Here is a 20773-nt window from a genome sequence, read left to right as displayed (position 1 = left end):
ACAATTTTCCCATTTAAATGTCCAAAATAAATTATTTTTCCTTCTAAACTAATTTTCAACATGCAGTAATTCCTTATTACATCAGCTGATCCTCCATGAGTCTGGATGTGAAATGCGCTCTCTCTATCCTCTTGCCTTGTGTATACAGTATGGTCTAGGTTTTCCTTTATGACATTCTTCTCAGCAATTCTTACAGGTCTTCTTACTGCTACTTCTATATCTACTATTCCTTTTCTGACTAACTGTTCTCCTTCCTTCTTGTTACATGTCCAAACCATCTCTCTCTTTAAAATCTCAGTCTGTTTTCCTGACTAGATATAACATCTATTTGCTAATTCCTCATTCGTGATACATACTTTCTTAACCCCACACTTGGAACATGAGTCATAGCATTCTATAGTTACTATTTTTCCGAATCAAAATCTTTATGTTCTTTGTCAGTTCTCTGTCTTCCCTGCTTCCTTCTATGATACTTTTATTTACCATTAGTCCAGTAATTTCTTCCCAGTTTTTTCTTACTGCCCACATAATGCTAACTGCTTCACAGACTAGTGTTTTTCCAAGGTAACAAAACTGATCTAGCTCTTTTGAGATTTCCCCCTTTTGCCGGAACATGGTGCTTCGCCTTTATCTCTTCCCAATTTTCCCTCTTTATACATGAAAGAAATCCCTTACTTCATGTATATTTTGTAATCCTGAGCATTTCTAGTGACACACCTGTAATAGTTAGTACATAAAACCGTACTGGTTTCATGCCAGCACTTTCCCATGGCATCTGCAAGGCTACTTCCCTGAATGGACTTTAGCTTTCCACTCTCTTTGCATCTAACATTTCCACAACCCAATTTTCTAACCAATTCTTCAGCTAATAATAAGGTCAATTCTACAGTGCTCTGTATTTTCATGCTAAACAGCAAGAGTCTCATAGGTGATCATCTGTGAACATCCCAAATTCTAAAGCTTAAATTTTTGCTACTTTTTTTTAAACTAGCTTAACTATTTACAAATCAAGAAAATACTAGTTTTATGCATGCATGTATGTATGTATGTATGTATGTATGTATGTATGTATGTATGTATGTATGTATGTATGTAGATATGTATGTAGTATGTAGTATGTATGTATGTAATGTATATATATATATATATATATATATATATGTATATATATATATATATATTATATATATAGATGAGAATATAAAGAGAGACGAGATGAGAGAGAGAGAGTGAGAGAGAGAGAGAGAGGAGAGAGAGAGAGAGAGAGTATGTATATATGTATGTATGTATGTATGTATGTATGTATGTATGTATGTATGTATGTATGTATGTATGTATGTATGTGTATATATATATATATATATATATATATATATATATATATATATATATATCATATATATATATATATATATACTATATTATGAGAGAGGACGAGAGAGAGAGAGAGAGAGAGAGAGAGAGAGAGAGAGAGAGAGAGAGAGAGAGAGAGAGAGAGAGAGAGGAATTTTGAAGTTTTGTTTTACTTACATTGGGCTCCATCATCCCTGATTCCTTAAGCATGGATTTGAGGTTGAGGATCTCCTCTCTTAGTTCCCTTATCAATTTTACATTTGGATCTTCATTAATTGTTGGCTTATTGATAATATTCTTTGCCCTATTGGCATACCTTAGTGTGCTCAATGTTTCACCATAGTTGACATCTGCTGGTGATATGGCTTTGAAAGAAAAAAGAACAAGTTATGAATATACATTTCTATTTTCAGATGCAATTTTTATATGAGCCACATTTAATGAAAATGAAAGTCAGTTACTTGAATCTATGTTTTAACAGTAACATGAGTTTGTATACAAACCCATCCACCATAAAATAGCCTATTCCTCTGCAGAATGCATCCAAGCACAGATACAAAATTAAAGGAAAGAAAAATCCAATGCGCATACTCAGCAAGCTCCCTTATCTTAATAGGCAGCTACACGTAACTGTGCACCATCATCCTCAAAGCTGTACTGCCTTCTCTTAGGACTTCCAACATTATTTATTCATTTTTTGAGCATCCTATTACATTATCCCATAGTGTTGTGTGTAAGTTACATATACAAATAAAAGGATGGCTGTATTTTGCGACTTCATCTTATGGTACAGGACCTTTTATATTTTTTCCACATAAATCACAATTTTTGGAAGTAAATTGTATTTTTCCAACTATACAAACCTGAGGTCCTTTACATAAGGAATTACTTTTGGCGTAGCTGGAACTATGGCCGTTAAATTCTTGAACAAGGTGGTTAGGCAGTAACTACTGTGTGGCAGGCAGGTAGGCTAGCCTGCTCGGATGTAAACACTCCACTTTGCCTTTTGGCCCAGGTTCAGATTGAGGGGTGCATGAGGTGGGCATGTATGTAAAGGACATCAGGTTTGTATAGTTAGGAAAAATACAATTTACTTCCAAAAATTGTGATTTGTTCCTACACGACATACAAACCCTCGGTCCTTTACATAAGGAAGACTCACTGATTGGTGGGAGGAATCTGAGTGAGCCTCTAGAACTGACTGGAGTTCTACACACATAGGCTATTCCTCTTGGTTGTAAGAGCGAGGAGGAGTGCCCTGCCTCTGACAACTTGACTGGAGTATAGGAGCTGCATGATGAAGAATCAGACTTCTGGGCCTTTTCGAAATGAGTGAGGAATCGTAACTCATCCGAAAATGGGCTGTGTAGAATATTTAGTCGGAGACATTAATGCAAAGTTCTGGGAAGGATTTGCATTATTGCCAGTCTCCTTTCTCCCCTTGCTAGAGGAAGGAGCGGGATTGCTTCTATGATTCTGATAAGAAACATAAAAAGATTGCTTTATGTATAAGCTTACCGCATCAATCGTCCGACCAGCCAGTGTAAGTTCGAGTCCTATCCTCGACCCGAAGAAAGAGGAGTGGAAGGACGAGGTGGGGAAGGTGGAGAGGCCAGTCACTCTCGCATCCTTCTTACCTCTAGAACAGCACACCATAGGCAAGATGCAACTTGTCCTCTTGAAGGAGCTGGGTAAGCAAACACAACCTGCAAGCATCCACCAATGGTCCAAAGAAATGAGGTTCCAAGGACCTGTGGGCAAGCCCGAAGGGATAGATAAATAAGGTCGCAATGATCTTATCTATCTTCCTGTCCGACATATTCTCCAGAGTGATGACAAGTACCCATCCACTGGACTATCCAACTGCAGAGAAGTCTCTCACGGTCTCATAATATTCTGCAGCGGATAAAGACATGACACTCCATGGTGGGTGTCGATCCTTATGGATACAGGAACACGCCAATAGGACAAAGTAATGACTGATCTGGATCAACCAATACAAAGTCCACAGCGTAGCTAATGACAGTCTCGGACTCTTCAACAGCGGCCGACTGACTACGCTCGGTGTGAGGTGAACAGTCATGCATCCGAGACGTAGTCACATGACACTCGGCTTTTGAAGGGTTATGCCGAAAAACCATACAAATCGTCTACCTTGTTCGCCACCGATGTTGGGAGACGATGATGATTCTCTCAAGGCATGCGCCCATCAGACGAAAGTCAATTGCTTTCTAGAGACCGAGGTCCCTGATGGCAAGACAGAAGTTCTCATAGTAGTTGAATCTCAACTAAGGAGAAACAACACTATATGCCAGTAAAAGACTAAGGTGAATGCGGACCTACATCTTCACAGCCGAATCGAAAGAAGTTAACTCTCAAGATTCTGAACGTAGAAAAAGTCCCGTCGATGACACCAACCCGTGAAGACGGCTTTAATCCCTGTTGTTTTACAGAGGACTGAAAACGCTAAACCGCTATTTCATTGCTGTTCGGTGAGAAGTCGGAGTTTGCAATGAAAGGGGAGCGCCTTTCATTAATGATAACACAGGGATTGTACTGCCTGAAGAACCACTTCTCATGGGCTGGATCAGGGAGGACATTTCTATTACTTGGAAGTAGAGCTGGCAGGGCGGTGAACAGGCGAAGTCTTCCGTTATTCATCTACAATTCGGGGTGAACAAAGAATTGCACACCTACGAATTACGAGATGTATTTAGAAGACAAACTCAGATGTCTGAAGAAATCATTCTGCGTCATTGCAGCGGCAGGTGCGATGAAGCGGAAGACTAGGCTACAGACTTCTGTTACTGTGAGGTAAACAGAAAGATGATAACGAGTCTAGTGAGATATCTCTGTCTGAAAATTCTCGACGGCAAAAGTTGATGCAGTAGAGATGGTCGTATGCGTATGCAAGAATTCCAGCCAACCAGAGACCTAAGTCTGTGATAGCCGGGCAGAGATTCGATTCGGTAATCAATCATCGCAGAGGAGGAGAGACAAAACTCGACTGAATTATCTCGGAGAGCCAGCAGGATTGGCTGCGGCAAGCAGGGCTGGCAAGTCACAGGTACAATTCCAAGGTTAGAAAGAGCTATCCAACCAATACTGCTGTAAACACAATCACCACTGTTAGTCTGTAAAATAAGGAAAAAATTATTAAAGTAATAAGGATACTCCTCTCGCATCCAAGGGCACTGGCCTCCAAAGTGAGTGAGATCCCCCAAACATCAACACAACACGCCCCTTCTTCTACTTTCGTCCGATAGTATGTGAAAGGATGAAGGAAAAGAGAAATTACCACAAAAACAAAACAGGGACAAACCTTTGAAGTTTCCCTTGGTAATTCCCAAGCGTAAGCACATTTTTGGATGAATACATGTCTCGTTACAGGATCAATATCACTCACATTAAATACATGTCTCAACCTCACATTTAATACATATCTCGTCCTCACATTAAAGGGCAAAAGAATGTAAATAATATGTTGGCATACCTTTGCCGCCGACTCTTAACACAAGTAGAGAGGCGGCTATAAAGGTTATCACAAAAAGTGGGTTTGTATATTAATTGAATTTAATATCAATAACAAACACTGCATATACATATTTATTTATCGACAAAAATAAACCAGAGAGATCCCACCGGAATAAAAGATCAACGACCAGTCAGCCAGAGCTCACAAACACATGTCCTTCATCAGATGACGGCTGAAAGCAAAGTGAAGTGTTTACATCCAGGCAGGCTAGCCTACCCGCCTGCCACAAGGTGGTTACTGCCATAATTCCAGCTACGCCAAAAGTAATTCCTTATGAAAAAGACCGAGGGCTTGTATATCGTGCGTGTAGGAACAATTTGCTTTTCAGGCTCAATGATGTTAGTCAGCAATTGGCCAATATTTAGACAAGCAGTCCCCAGTTACTGGTGGGGGTTCCATTCTCAGCAGGGTGCTGATAAGTGAAAACCGCCATTAACCAAGACTTAGCAATTATGGCACCGATAACCAAAACTTGGCCCGTTATGATGCCAAAAATTGCAGATTTTATGGCATTAGATAAGCCTCATAAAACTGAAATACCATTAACCTAGAATTGGAAAAAGACAGCATGGAGTGCAGGAAATATTCTATTGAAAATATTCAGTCAGAAATCCGTGGATTCCTTCATGGTTTCGTTAGGTGGTCTGGATAGGGTTCTTCTAGTAGTAGCAGTAGTAGTGGTAATGTTGACATGTTTCAATCAGCTCGATGGTCATCTTCAAGACATGGTGAAAAGAATCTGGAGAAACAAGGCGCTTGGTTGGGTCGGTATTTATAAGGGGGGTCCTGATCAATGCTTAATTATGATTGGCTGCCTGGGGCGGGTCACCGTGAGTGAAGCCTGCTCTCCTGCGTTATTGGTTGGGGCTCATCTTGCATGTGTGCAGCATTGTAGTGCTGGGGATAAATAGGAGACTTTTGATCCTCAGTTGCAGAATTTTGATTCACTCACTCACTATGGGGGGGGGGGGGGGTGTTTGGTGCTGGTCTCATGATAGCCCAGGGGAGGAGAAAGGTTTCTCAAGTGATGCTGAGGGTTGGTTTTTCTCCTTCCCAAAGTGCAATGCTTCCAGGAAGCATAGGCAGCGGTGGTCTGTAGTTCAGTCAATGATTTCTATATTTGGGATTATGTCTCCTCTTGTAATTCTCTGGTTATGGGCAATCAAGGAGTGGTTAAAGATAGCCCCTTCTTAGGCATGGTAGGAAATCATTTTAGAGAAACACCGGTGGTCATAACGATGTATGTGCGGAGGCACCCTCGGACGGGACACGAGTACCGGTAGACCACATTGGTTTTCTTCAAGGGGCAACAACAACAACAACAACAACAACAACAACAACAACAACAACAACAACAACAACAACAATAATAATAATAACTAATAATAATAAAAAATAAATAACAGTAACAATGCACAAATTTTGAAGCAACCAATATTATCTTCTAACCCTAACTGTATAAATCAAATTGAATGAACAAGTACTTACTTGCTATCATGATGGTCTTTGAATTCCCACCAAGAGAATCTTTTAGTAGCCATGTAAGGACAGAATCCCTGTAAGGGATGAAAACAGATTTTCCTGCTGTTTTTGCTGCTTGCTCAGCAAGGGCACTGATGACAGAACCAAGGGTAACTAAGGATTTGTTGATGTGAGCACCTTCTTTTAATCTCTGTCCTGTTGCCCCTGTTGCATCTGCTCTCTCACTGTGGTTGAAACAAACACCTCATGAGTGAGTATCTTGAAAGTATGAAAATATGAAGAAAACCTTGCAATACATTAAAAATTAAGTTTTTACAATAAATAAGTCTTTATTCAAATCCATTAAATTAAACATTCTTTCACAGTGCAGAATTCATCCACATGCACAACGCAAATTTCTTCAAAGAAAGCTCTCAATTCACAATGCCCAGCTAACTCTCCAATCCATGAAGTGACTGTTTTCATTCTTGTTTGTTAATCTCTATTTGAAGAGAGATGGGATGGGAGAACAGAACTATAAATTATGATTAATTGTGATCAAAAACATAAGATCACTATAAATCCATTATTTACAAACAGTTTGTCACCACTGAGAAGAGATAAGAGCAGAAAAAGTCAGTACCAAGGCAAATATGTTGAGTTGGTAAAAACTTCTAGATAATGAGAGTTTTCATAAGTAATGAGTTAGCATTAGCAGATTCACTTATATAAAATTGATCACCGGAGTATTTTATTTTTATTTATCTAGCAACTTACCTCCCTGCTAAATCTACCAAGTGAATCTTTGAACGGGTTTCCAAAGGTGTATCAGACAGGAGTTTGGCTTGAATGAAAGTAACAGTAAAGATTGCATGGCTTCTGGAGCTTGTATCATTCATGTGGGTACTAGCAGTAGTACGGTGGGAATTACCCCTTTTCATTAGTTCCTGCAATATTCAAGAAAACTTGTTTAATAGACTAAGACTAATTCTAAAACAATAAATACAAAAACAAAGTTCAAGCTCAATGCTAAGAAAAGAAGCAAAGTTACGCATTTCTTAATTACACTTCCCTCATGTACTGGCTGTTCACTTAAAAGTTTTGCCTACTAACCTGAGATGTGTACCAACTGGAGGAGAGAGAGATATTTTAAGATGTGAGATTTATATTTGTGAAACAAACCACACATAAGTTTTTTGGATGTAATCATACAAACAGAACTTACTTTACAAAGTCAACCCCACAGGTGAGATGCCTAGGGAAACTTTTGGGCAAAATGTTTAGGACTGTTGGATTTGCATAACCTCATTCCTTTCATATTTTTTCTTGGCTATTAGAAAGCCAACCATCCCAGGCACAAAGAAAACAAAGCAAGGAAAATGAAGAAAAATGGGCTGGGCTTATTATGAATTAAGTCACAGCTCAACCTCTTAACCCTTTTCTGGTGGAACACACCCTATGATGCACAATAATGGCAAAAGAGAAGTGGGCTGTATCATCATATATTATTTTGTGTTATGATATTTGAATGAATTTTGCAAGATAATGTTCAAATCACTTGCATGGAACATAAATGACTACAGCGTCTGGTAACAGGGTACAAGGCAGAATACTTTCACCTGAGATTTCATGGGGTGAATGTACTACACCTTCCTATCTCAGTACATTTTGTATTAAACTCCTTCCTGAGGTATAATGAAGAGGTACAAAAAATATTAGAAAGTATGTGTATAATGCACTAAAAAGTACTTTTCACCAGCCAGTACATTTCATATCTGTTCATATGTTTCCATGATGAAAAAATGGCAATTTCCCTTAAAATAAATTGTATTTTTCCTAACTATACAAACCTGAGGTCTTTTTACATTAAGAATTGCCTACAGCAAAGCTGGAAAACAGCTGTTAGACTATAAAACAAGGTAGTTAAGTAGTTTAACTACCATTTGGTTGGCGGAAGTCCTGCCTGCCAAAACGTACATATTCCAATTTGCTTTTGGCCCAGCTAACAGATTGAGGGGTGCATGAAGTGTGCAATAATGTGTAAAGGACCTCAGGTTTGTATAGTTAGGAAAAACAGAATTTACTTTAAAAATTGTCATTTGTTCCTACACAATATAGAAACCCTCGATCCTTTACATTAACCCTTAGATTACGTCAATATGCACTTGGAATTTCCCCCCTGGGTGTGTAAAACTTCATAAAAAAATGAAAATGCTCCAATTGCCTTCATATACCTCTTGTTATAAGAATAGGACCTATATTTTCCATATCTGGCATTATTTTTTTCTAAAATGTGATTAAAGTCCTGAAAAATACTGTTTTTTTTAAATGGTAAAAAAAAAAAAACTTTGGAGAGCATTATTTTTTTTTTTTTTTGGTAAAATAGGTACCTTTTACGTACTGCTTTTGTGAGATTTTGTAGTGTTGAAAGAAACATGAAAAGAATTTGCAATATAACTTTTATTTCATACAGTTCAATTTTTATTATATGAAAATAACAGAAAGAACCTTTTATATATGGTATAAAGACAGGAATGAAATTGAAAAGTATTTAGTGCATTATATATGAAAAAAATCTCGTCTCAAACGAAATGGGTATTTTCATTCAGGAAACTTTCAAAACAAATTTTCAGCTATCCACTGTTTTTTATAGCTTTTTACATTCACAGGTCTTTTTGTACTTGCTTACAATATGGTACATTTTGAAGCATGGCAAAATGCACAAAGGTGGTTTAGTTAGAACAGGTCTCTCAGTGGTATGTCGTTTGTCTCCTTTTGCACTGCCCTTTTTCTTCAAGCAGCAGTCAGTACTTATAACGCAAACAATACAATCAGGCATGTTATTTTTGTTTACAAATTGAGTAATGAAACGCCTGCCTGTGAGTGTTTGATAATGGTGATTCCAGTCTCCTCTTACCAATCAGTGGCCTTTTTGAATAACCTTCCAACAATCCATTTGCAAAACCATGTAAATTGGTACAAGATCAGAGTTACTGTTTGATCAGTGGTAACTAACCATTGATCAAACGGTAACTCTTATTCAAACTTTTCCAGGCTGAAAACTAAGCTAACCTACACAGCAAGCATAGACTACATAGCTGTGTAGTGATACAAAAACAAATAAAACAATCATTACCTTAGATAAAAATGTAAAACTAGAGCGGAAAACCAAAAGTGATCTAACCTACACAACTGTGCATGTGAAGCAAAAGCAAGACAGGAAATGCAAGAAAAATAATAATGACTGGTGTTATGAGTTTAGCTTGCATTGCTCAGTCAGTACTAACTTTCAACACTTTCCAAATAAACTGGCTAAATCAATCAGTAATCATCTATCATTTCCCAAACAATGTCCACGAAGCCTAGCCCTCTAAAATGTATTTTTTCCTTTCCCAAACAATGTCCACAAATCCTAGCGTACTGTCATGGTAATTGCTTTATAGCAAAGACAGATAAACAAAAGGAAAACGCATCTTTGAGAAGTTCTGCAACACAGAGGCATTCGCGCATGTGTTGGAGGCACCTGTTCTCATGATGGTTCTAGAATCGGCAGGAGTGTTGTGGAACGCAACAGGCACCGAAGTGTGTGAGAAACGCAGCAAAATATGATACAATATTCCGTCGAGAGTCTTCTAAGAAGTTCTAATAGTAATCTCGGGAGTCTGTGACGTTCGCCGTACGCTCCACCCCCAGAATGCCGTATAAATACGATGGACGAAGTAGGAGAAAGCAGAGATCATCAGTTAGTCACAGAGTAAGAGATCTTCAGTTAGTCACAGAGCAGAGATCATAAGTTAGTCACAGAGTAAGAGATCATTAGTAAGAGTCACAGATCAGATCAGTGAGAGATCAATAGCAGAGATCATCAGAGTGAGATAAGAGAAGAAGAAGGACGAAGGATCAGAGAGAAAAAGATGCTCGTGAGTTTGATCGGATTCTGGTCAAATCGTCTTCAGGAGTGGACGACCGAGGTATTTCGACGTTGAACAAGACTTCAGAGAAGAAACGTCCTGCTAGAGGTTTTGGGGAGTTCCTGCCCTTCAAGTATCAAGAGTAGACATTATTTTCTGCAATACAGAGGCAAGAAGGCGTCTACAATTAGAGTTCTCCTTTTCTGAAGCCATCGTTTCGAGTTGCAAAACTGGTTGGCAAGTACTTTCATTACCTCACTGTTCCCCCAGTTCATGCAGTGTAAGATTTTACCTTTTTTATGTAAATAGGAGACACCATTCTGCATTTATCTGTTAGTAAGCTTGTAAATAAACCTTTGTTGTGTTAGTGTTTCTTTCTATATTTGTATCCCCAGTTTAAACTGTTGGTGTTGAATTCGTTTTGTTTATAATAATATCGAACCTGAAGCGGACCTCTCTCGGTTCGTAACACGTACCTAAAACACTCTGGCAAGTATGTCTTGACTATACAAATCCTCCTCTATCTCTTTCTCGCTCTACTTCTTCCTCTGTTTCTCTATTTATATATACTATGTAGATTTACATATACATATATATGAAGAAAAGTATATGTCTTTATATAGCCTAACATAAAAACATACATAGATTACTCATTCACATAAAGTAGTGCCTCAGGATATGAAATTAATCCATTCCAAAGCAGCCTTCGTAACCTGATTTTTTCGTATCTCGAACTACATTTTTCATGTAAATTGACAAGCTAAATTGACCAATAAATAATGAAATACAACAATTTGGACCATTCAATACCAAACATAACTTTTATTGTAGTACATACCTGTAAATAAAGTGTATTAGTGTAGTACATGGTACAAGAAATACTGTACGTAAATGTAAGTACATATGTAGTAAAATGTGGAACCTTACCTTTCGAGTGAGGCGATCTCCGAAAGTGGTGACAGAAGAGGAGAACAAATGGCAGACAACATGAACACTTAACTTTATAAAACATTAAAAAATAGCAGAAAACATTAACACTATATGGAGGAGTTATGGAGTTCCAATTGACAATGTCTGTGTGAGAGAGAGAGAGAGTGTAATTGCTGTAAGGATAGTTAATGACTGAATTGGTTGTTGGTGGGTTCTGAGCTGTCTGCTGGTGCTGTTGATGGTTAGAGTTCTGTGTTTTAGATAGTTTTCAGTCAGTCTTTGGTGAGAGCTGGTGACAGACAGTAGTGCTGGAACATTTTGGAGAAGGCAGTGATATTCAGCTGAGTTTTGTGTTATTGATTTGTTATTTGGTTGTTGTTAAGTTAGTGTTGTTTGCTTAGAGTTGTTGTGCCTGTGCTGTTGTGATTTTTTGTGTTGTTTGTGCAATGGTCTTTTGTTGTGTTGTTGAGTTTTGTTGTTATGTGTGAGGTTGTGGTTGTGTTCCTTGGTTGTTTGCTGAGTTGTTGAGTTGTATTTGTGTTCCTCTTTTGTTGTTGTGTTGTTGTGGTCCTTGGTTGTTGAATTGTTGGTTGTAGTCCTTGGTTGTTGTTGAGTTATTGGGTTGTGGTTCTTGATTATTGTTGTTAGTATCTCTGTGACCTCGACCAGCAGACAGCACAGGATAGCCCTGGAATATCTGGAGTTGGTAAGTACATGTGTTGTGTTTGTTTGTTTTTGTTTTTGTATAGGTGTAGGTCAATTGTCCTGCGTGTATTTTGCTGTGTAAAGAAGAAAGTATGACTGAGGGTGGGTTTGGCAGCTGCAGGGCAATTGGGGTAGTGAGTTGTGTGATTGGCGGAGAAAGTGAGGATGGAAGGGTTGAAGGAGATAGAGAGGCTGAAGGAGGAGCTGAGGTTGGCGAGGGAAGCTAAGGGAAGGATTGAAGTGGAGAATGAGAGATTGAGGGTAGAGTGCGAGGAGCTGAAGAGCGAGTTAGAGGAAATGAGAGGAATGCTAAGGAGTGCAAAAGTGGAAATGAAAGAAGAGGAGGACAGAATGGTTGAGAAAATGGATGAAAAATTGGGGGCAATGATGAATGCAGTGCAAGAGATGATGCAGGAAATGATGAAGGGATTCGTGGGAGAGGGAGCTGTAGGAGGTAGGCCTACTGGGTCTTGTGACGGGCCAGGAGTGGTAGAAAGTGAAAGAGCGAGTGGATGAGAGTACGAGTGACGAAGGTGATTTAGTTGTGATAGGTAAGGGAAAGAAGGGGAAGACACAGGGTAAGGATAAACCTGAGGACAAGAATAAGAAAGTGGCTGAGGAAAAGAAGAAGACTAAGGGAAAGAAGGTTAGTAAGGGTGATGGACAGGCTGAGACTACGACAGAATACATTGGGGAAAGGGCTGAGAGTGATTTGGATAGCGGTGAATGGAAACAGGTAGGTACAAAGAAGAAGGGTAAGAAGAGCGTAGTCAAGATTATGGATGTGAGTATGGAAGTGGATTTGCTGTATTCGGAAGATGGAAAGAAGGGTCAGAATGGAAGTAGCGAAAGTGAGAGTGAGAGTAAGCAGGAAGTACGAAAGGCTGTGTATATGAGAGAGGTACCCCGATGTGCACAATACGAGGAATATGGTAGTAGGGACATAGGGGACTTTTTTAAAGAATATGAGAGGTATTGTGAGGCTAAGTATGGGGATAACAAGAGAGTCTGGGCAAGGGAGTTAGGTAGCTTTTTGAAGGGATTTTTGTTGAGTATGTATGGGGTAATGATGAGTGTAGGAAATGTGCCATATGAGAGTGTAAATGCTAGGATTGTAGAACAGGCAAAGAGGATAAAGAGTAGCATTAGATATAAGAGAGAGCAAGATTTTGAAGAGGCAAGAATGAATGTTGGTGAGTCGTTGTCGATGTATGTCTGTAGGTTAGAAACATTAGCTAGGAAAAAGTTTGGGGACGAAGGGATAAATGAGTGTAAGGAGTTAGTGCGAAAGTTGTTGGCAACTGCACCAGAGAGTGTATATGAGTTTATAAATCTGAAACATAAGGAGAAAATGCAATGGACGAATGAAAGGTTAACATGGAACGACATTTTAGAAATAGTAGAGGATTACAAGTTAGATAGGTGTATGAAAGAGAGTAGAAGTGTTAGGACTGAAGTAGCTGAGGTTGTTCCGGATTTTAGAAGCTATAGGGAGGCAGTTTTGGAAGAGCTGCGGCGAATGGCAGAGCGAGTGGTAGATAGGAGCGTTAGGGCAAGTAATGTGAGTGTAGTTTGCCCTAAAAGAGATAGGAGTGCGAGTGTTGGAAGAGTAGGGTCAGTTAGTTGTGAGCGAGGAGATCAGTGTTATAGATGTGGTAAGCCAGGACACAGGAAGAATGAATGTCGGTGGGCGTTAGGAGCGTGCTTCGGGTGTGGGCAAACAGGGCATTTGGTGAGTGAGTGTAAGAAAGATAGGGATATTAAATTTTATAGGTGAGGACAGGTAGGGCACATAGCTAGTGGATGTTGGGGTACCCGTATGAACATGGTTTGTGGCAACTGCGGGAAGAGCGGGGACTATGCTAGGATGTGTAAAGAACAGCGTGCGAAATGTGCTGAATGTGGAATGGAAGGTCACGTGGCGAGTGTGTGTAGACGAAAGAGGATGAGTCAGGCTGGGAATTCTGGAAACTAGGTGTTAAGAGGATTCAGTTGGGTGGGTTGTCTAGTATGCGACGGCATGTTTGGGAGAATGCCATGAGTGAGGGGTTGAGGGAGAATAAATGTGTGCCGAGTGTCAGTGAGCAAATAGGTCTGGAAGATCGGCAGCTAGTGTTGGTTGAGTATGGAAGAAAGCGGAAGAAGGTAAGGAAAGGGAAAGACAGGGAGAAACATGAACTGCATGATAGAGGGGTTAGTGTTACGGTAAAAATGGTGGATAAGGCAGGTAATACGGACGTCTTTGAGGGGAGGAATGATACATATAGCGCGTGTGGGTTTGAACTGTCAGGGTTTAGTGAAGTTTCACCGGGAAGGGAATCAGGTGGTAAGGATGTAGTTGGCAGTTTGAAGACTCTTCGGAAGTTTGGCAGGAGTATAAATGAGGTAAGTGATTTGGTGGCAGAGTTACAAGAGATATTCGGACAAGAGTTGGAAGGGGTAGATGAGATAGTGAATGGGATTTGGGAGGATGGTATTGAGGGAGATAGTAATGGTAGTCTGACTGGAAGTGGTTGGGGAGAAGTTAATGGCGGTGTAACTGAAAATGTGTATGAGGGCCCTCAAACAAGATCCAGGGGACCTGCATCCGAGCATCCGTGGGTGTTGCGAAAGGCTATTTAATGTGGGTGTTGTGAGTGAAAGGAGACTTTGTCAAATGTAATGGGGGAGGAAATATGGAGGAGTTATGGAGTTCCATTTGACAACGTCTGTGTGAGAGAGGAGGAGAGAAGAGAGAGAGATGAGACGGAGAGAGACGACGAGAGAGAGAGAGAGAGGGTGAGTGAAGAGAGAGATTGGGAGACGAGATGAGAGAGAGAGAGGGTGTAATTGCTGTATGGATAGTTAATGACTGAAATGGTTGTTGGTGGGTTCTGGGCTGTCTGTTGGTGCTGTTGATTGTTAGAGTTCTGTGTTTTAGATAGTTTTCAGTCAGTCTTTGGTGAAAGCTGGTGACTGACAGACAGTAGTGCTGGAACATTTTGGAGAAGGCAGTGATATTCAGCTGAGTTTTGTGTTATTAATTTGTTATTTGGTTGTTATTAAGTTAGTATTGTTTGCTTAGAGTTGTTGTGCCTGTGCTGTTGTGCTTTTTTGTGTTGTTTGTGCAATGGTCTTTTGTTGTGTTGTTGAGTTTTGTTGTTATGTGTGAGGTTGTGGTTGTGTTCCTTGGTTGTTTGCTGTGTTGTTGAGTTGTAGTTGTGTTCCTTTTTGTTGTTGTGTTGTTGTGGTCCTTGGTTGTTGAATTGTTGGTTGTAGTCCTTGGTTGTTGTTGTGTTATTGGGTTGTGGTTCTTGGTTGTTGTTGCTGGTATCTGTGACCTCGAGCAGTGGACAGCACAGGATAGCCCAGGAATATCTGGAGTTGGTAAGTACATGTGTTCTGTGTTTGTTTGTTTTTTTGTTTTTGTATAGGTGTAGGTCAATTGTCCTGCATGTATTTTGTTGTGTAAAGAAGAAAGTGTGACTGAGGGTGGGTTTGGCAACTCGAGTGATTAGGTTAATGTGGGGAGGATTTTGCCACTTGTTTTTTAAGCTTGTGATCCCGCCACAACTAAACTTTACGAAACACATTAACAAATGGCAGAAAACATTAACACTTCTTGATTATCTCCATCTTTGTTCTCCATAGAAGGCATCCTCTTCTTTCTGTGAACTTCGGTAACATTCTTGGGACCCATGGCTAATAACTTAAGTAATTACGTTCACACACAACATGATAAAATAACTTACAGTACAACGAAAGCGAAATCACTATCATGAATTTGCATTAACAATCAAAATACAGTGGAACCTAGACATACAAAAGTCCCTACTTACGAAAAATCCAAGTTACTAAAGCAAACGAAGATTTTTTTGCTTCTGTATACAAAAATAATTCAGGTTGCGAAAGGGTAAAGTCCGAGATTAGGCCGGACCACCGAGAACAATTTTAAAACTCATGCGCCGCCAACTGAGCAGACTCGTCACCATCCTCCCGCTCTCCCATTGGTTCCCGATGCTAGTCACCGCCATGAGATCCTGCTCTCCTATTGGTCAGCATCATGGAATTTGTTCGCTCACATATATTTTAGTTTGTTAACGTAAATTTGTGTTAGTGATTTCGCTTTTGTTGTACTGTAAGTTACTTTATCGTGTTGTGTGTGAACTTAATTACTTACATTATTAGCCATGGGTCCCAAGAATGTTGCTGAAGTTCACAGAAAGAAGAGGATGCTTTCTATGGAGAACGAAGATGGAGATAATCAAGAAGTGTTAATGTTACTGCCATTTGTTAATGCGTTTCGTATAGGTTAGTGTTAATGTTTTCTGCCATTTTTTAATGTGTTTCTAAAGTTAAGTGTTCATGTTTTCTGTCGCCACTTTCGGAGATCGCCTTACTCGAAAGGTAAGGTTTCACATTTTACTACATATGTACGTAAAGTATTTCTTGTACCATGTACACTAATACACTTTATTTACATATACGTACCACAATAAAGGTTATGTTAGGTATTGAATGGTCCAAATTGTTGTATTTCATTATTTATAGGTCAATTTAGCATTATTATAAAATTTACTGTGGTATTTTTGTAGGGCTTGGAATGAATTAGGCAATTTACATGTAAAACGTAGTTCATGATACAAAAAAATTAGGTTACGAAGGCCGCTTCGGAACAGATTAATTTCTTATCCTGAGGCACTACTGTATATGTGAATGAACGAATTCCAGTGTTTACGATAATGCTGCCGCAAAAAATGGTCAAGGAACGCCTTTACATAGAGGCATGATGTGACAGATGCTGACCAATAGGAGAGCAGGATCTTACGGCAGTGACTAGCATCAGGAACCAATGGGAGAGTGGGAGGATGGTGGCGAGTCTACTCAGTTGGCGGCGCGCGAGTTTAAAATTGTTCTCGGCGGTCTGGGAGAATCTCGGACTTTACCCTTTCGCAACCTGAATTATTTTTGTATACAGAAGCAAAAAAAATCTTTGTCTTTGCTTTCGTAACTTGGATTTTTCGTAATTAGGGACTTTTGTATGTCGAGGTTCCACTGTATTTGTGTACTTTACGATCAATTAAAAGGCTGAAAATTTAAATGGCTGGTTAAAGGGCCAAACAATAACATTTAGATTCTGGCCATTATATTTGCTTCATTTTACTATTACATAAGCTTGTGGTAACTTATCAAAGTATTACTTTCAACCAGCATTGATTCATAACACAAAAAATTCATTAATATGTAAAACATACAAATTTATACTGAATAAATAAACAAACATTGAGTTCTTTTGTTATTGTTATGTTTCGGGACGCCACGAATAGATGGTGTTAGATATTGCCATCAGGTTTTCTATGATTGTAAATCAAAGAAAATGGATCAGTAATTTTAAGGGTAAACATTTTTCTATGGTGGTAAACCAGTGTCGACACACTCCCTCCTATAACAAGTGTCTGTCGTTGCTCAGGGGCGACAACCGCACTCTAAGGGTTAAGAAGACTCATATTTAGAGGGGAGGAATCTGAATGAGTCTGTAGAACTGACTAACATTTGCACACCTGGATTTTCTTCCTGATTGAAAGAGCGAGGAAGAGAATCTTGCCACTGATGAATTGATCACAGTACATGGACTGTGTGATCAATAGTCAGGCTTCTGGGCTTTTTTCGAATGAGGGAGGAAACCTCATATGAAAAACAGAGAGAAGCAAAACCTTCCTGGACCTCTTCTTCGACTTCTTTGTCACCTTCTTCAGGATGGTGGTTAGGTCCTCCATCCAGGCAGGAGCTGCCTAGGTAACAGGAACAGCAACAACAGCAAGAACAGTGTGAGTCTCCAGTACAAGAGGGGTAGTGGCAGCAGTGGAGACAATAACTGTAGGAGCAGCAGGCACAGCAACTGTGGGTGGAGACACGACAAAGCTAGGAGGCGGAGGTACCGCAACTCGATAGGCTGGCCTATGTACAGCTGTACCCATCACCATCAAGGGAGTGGTAACCATAAGGTGATGACAGAAAACCATAGTCAGGACCTTGGCAAAGGCCAAGGTAGTCACGGTATTGGTAGTTAGTATCTCCACTACAAGTCACTACGGACTTGGCAAGGTGAGCCATCAGGACTTGCAAAGAAGGAGTTCCCACAAGTCCTACCAAGAGCCAAGCTGCCAACATATCAGACAGTTGCTCCTCCACCACACCTGATGAAGCAAGAGTCAGGTTAATGGAGGGAGACTCCTGTTGCTCCAAGGGAGGATCCTCCCCCTCAATGCAACCAGAGACCCCCAAGCAGAGGATGCTCTGATCACCTGCCTTCCCCCTCCCCCCCAAACCTCCCTCCTTATGGGTAAGCTTATTAGTCTCATGGGCTTGCATTGCAAAGAAACGAATATACACGTACCATCATACAAAAAACAAGAAATATCCCACTGGGGGAAAAACTACTAGCGACAGTCAGGCAGAGAGCGAAGAGTTGACACATCCGCATCAAGCAACGGAAGCAAGCAAATTGGAACGGTTATGTTTGGGCAGGCGGGAATGTTAGTTAAACTACCGAACTATAACCAGGCAGAAATGGTAGTTAAACTACCTAACTATAATCAGGCGGGAATGGTAGTTAAACTACCTAACTATAACCAGGTGGGAATGGTAGTTAAACTACCTAACTATCTTGTTTAAAAGTCTAGCGGCTGTTTTCCAGTTTCACCGTAAGTTATTCCTAATGTAAAGAACCTAGGGGTTGTATATCATATAGGAACAAATTTAGAATCTATGCAATCTTTGCTGAAGAGCACTGGCTTGAAGTTTTCACTCTACATTGACTAGGAGAGTATTGTTCATTGTCTTTTAACTGGCCTGGTCATAAACAAGATGGTCAACATACATGCGCATTAGTCATTTCTTCCAGATTTTGATGAGGGAAAAACTGGGCTCAGCCTTACTGAAGATGAGAGAAAATGCCCTCTTGCCTTTGAATTCATTATACTCTGTTATGTGTCATAGTGTTTATCACTACGACACAATACCCAGCTACAAGACCAGGCTAAAAGATATTTCTTTGATACTAGTCACCATGGAGAGCAGACACACCATGGAGGCTACCTCCTTGAGAACAAAACAAGCAACTACACTATCAAAAACGTACCGTTCTGGAGTCCTACAGCCTGCTTTATGGCAGAGATCCTGATTAGCCTGATTCTATCAAAAAGAACTGTTACTACCAAGGCTATAAACACCTAGTAACTGGAGCCACTTAATGGAGGTACCTCAACTGAATAACACCAGTGGTCTCAACCCAAAGGTTTTATTTATTCATCTGAGAGGTTTATTTTATCCATCAAGACAAAAACTCATCAAAAAAATTGTGATTTGTATATTGCATATAAAAAATTTCCAGTTTATAGTAACATACCTGTATATCTGGGTAATGATGTACTAAGTGTGTGGAGAGATCTTGTACATAAGGACCAAGCTTTGGATGTTCCCTCACCCTTAGACTGTGGGTATCATTATGTGCACCCTGCCTCAAGAGGTCCTTAACTCGTTCATTATAGATTTCTAGGTAGCTCACTTCTACCCTAAAATGTGCAAACAAATACAAATACAATGTACAAGCCTCAATGGTATTAAGAAAATATGAGAAACGCTTAAGTCTACAAAGTACAAAATAAAAGATGATCTATGCATGGTGTGTAAACACCATGCTACTGTACTGTATAGTAACACAAAATGGAAACACTTAAAATAAAACTGAAACATTCCACTACAAGACAAAAACTCAAACTTCTTAACAGCAATCTTCATGATGATGTGATTAATACTTTGAGGTGTGCATAGATGGTTATGGGCAAACAGTGTGTAACTTAAAAAAAACAGCATTCCCCCCAAAAATTAAATCTGACAATAATAATGATATTAACATCCTTTCATTTCAAAATAAGATAATGTCACAGAGTCAACATAATGCATCCTGCAAAAGCAGTCTTGCAATTTCTGTGTATGATGTTATAGATTTTCATTAAACAAGTTTTTTAAATACTACTGTATGCTCAATTTGCATATGTAAATTGTTCAATTTAGTCAACAATTTAGATAAAAATTTAAGATGACAACATAATTCATTTAGATCTCTGTTTAGTGGACAAATCAGTATGCTAAATTTGCATATGTAAATAGTTCAATCTAGGCAATGATTTAGATAAAAATTTAAGATGACAACATAATTCAATTAGATCTCTGTTTAATGGATGAATCAGTGTAAGTTTCTTCGGAGATTTATACTTCTCTATCATTTTAGTACACATTTTCCTGGGCATATATGAATATAATGACAAATCTATGGTTATTCCGTATGTATACAGTTAATGATTGACATGAGTATTCAATCTTTATTGCAAATATAATTTTCTAGACTCTTGTGTTGTCCGGCAATGAATAATGGTATCAAGGCTTTCTATTAAATGAAGCTTTTTTTTGGTTGCCTTCCAAAACCCCTTGTGCACTCGTGATTAATTTTGTATACCAGTCTTGAAGCTGTTAGACACTATTATTAACATGAATTAAGTGTATGGGGAATTCTTTACTTCCAAGTAATTCCATTTTTGATATGTCAACATTCTCTTGAATGAACATACAGCCCTCATTTTTAAACTGAGCTTCCACAATTTACTTGATGAGTTTGTGCACACAGCACTCTTAGGTGTTCTGTACATAGTAATGCTCCTCATGGGATGATTCAATACTGGCTCACTTAGTCTTTTACATTAAGGAATCACTATTACTTAGTCCCCTTGTGTTTAACAACTATGAAAGGTACAGACGAATCTACAAGCCCATTACCTTCATCATCCATTTTGCACAAACAAGTCTTTCTATTGAAACTTGATTTTGTACCATAGACTTT

At 39.3% G+C, this 20773-nt stretch overlaps 1 protein-coding gene across 1 annotated transcript in view; it reads right to left on the bottom strand.

The window, feature by feature from the left end:
- Nucleotides 1–20773, bottom strand: part of LOC135217066 (kinesin-like protein Klp98A) — a gene marked incomplete in the record, with an annotated part of 164516 nt that overhangs the window by 89802 nt on the left and 53941 nt on the right. The window contains 4 exon segments of the mRNA XM_064252747.1: nt 1531–1718; nt 6377–6594; nt 7127–7296; nt 19283–19448. Of these exon segments, the coding sequence (XP_064108817.1) occupies nt 1531–1718; nt 6377–6594; nt 7127–7296; nt 19283–19448 (742 nt within the window).

Source organism: Macrobrachium nipponense, chromosome 7, assembly GCF_015104395.2.
Source record: "Macrobrachium nipponense isolate FS-2020 chromosome 7, ASM1510439v2, whole genome shotgun sequence".
Taxonomy (NCBI): Eukaryota; Metazoa; Arthropoda; class Malacostraca; order Decapoda; family Palaemonidae; genus Macrobrachium; species Macrobrachium nipponense.
The sequence above is the reverse complement of the archived record's forward strand: the minus strand, read 5'-3'. Positions and strand labels throughout refer to the sequence as shown.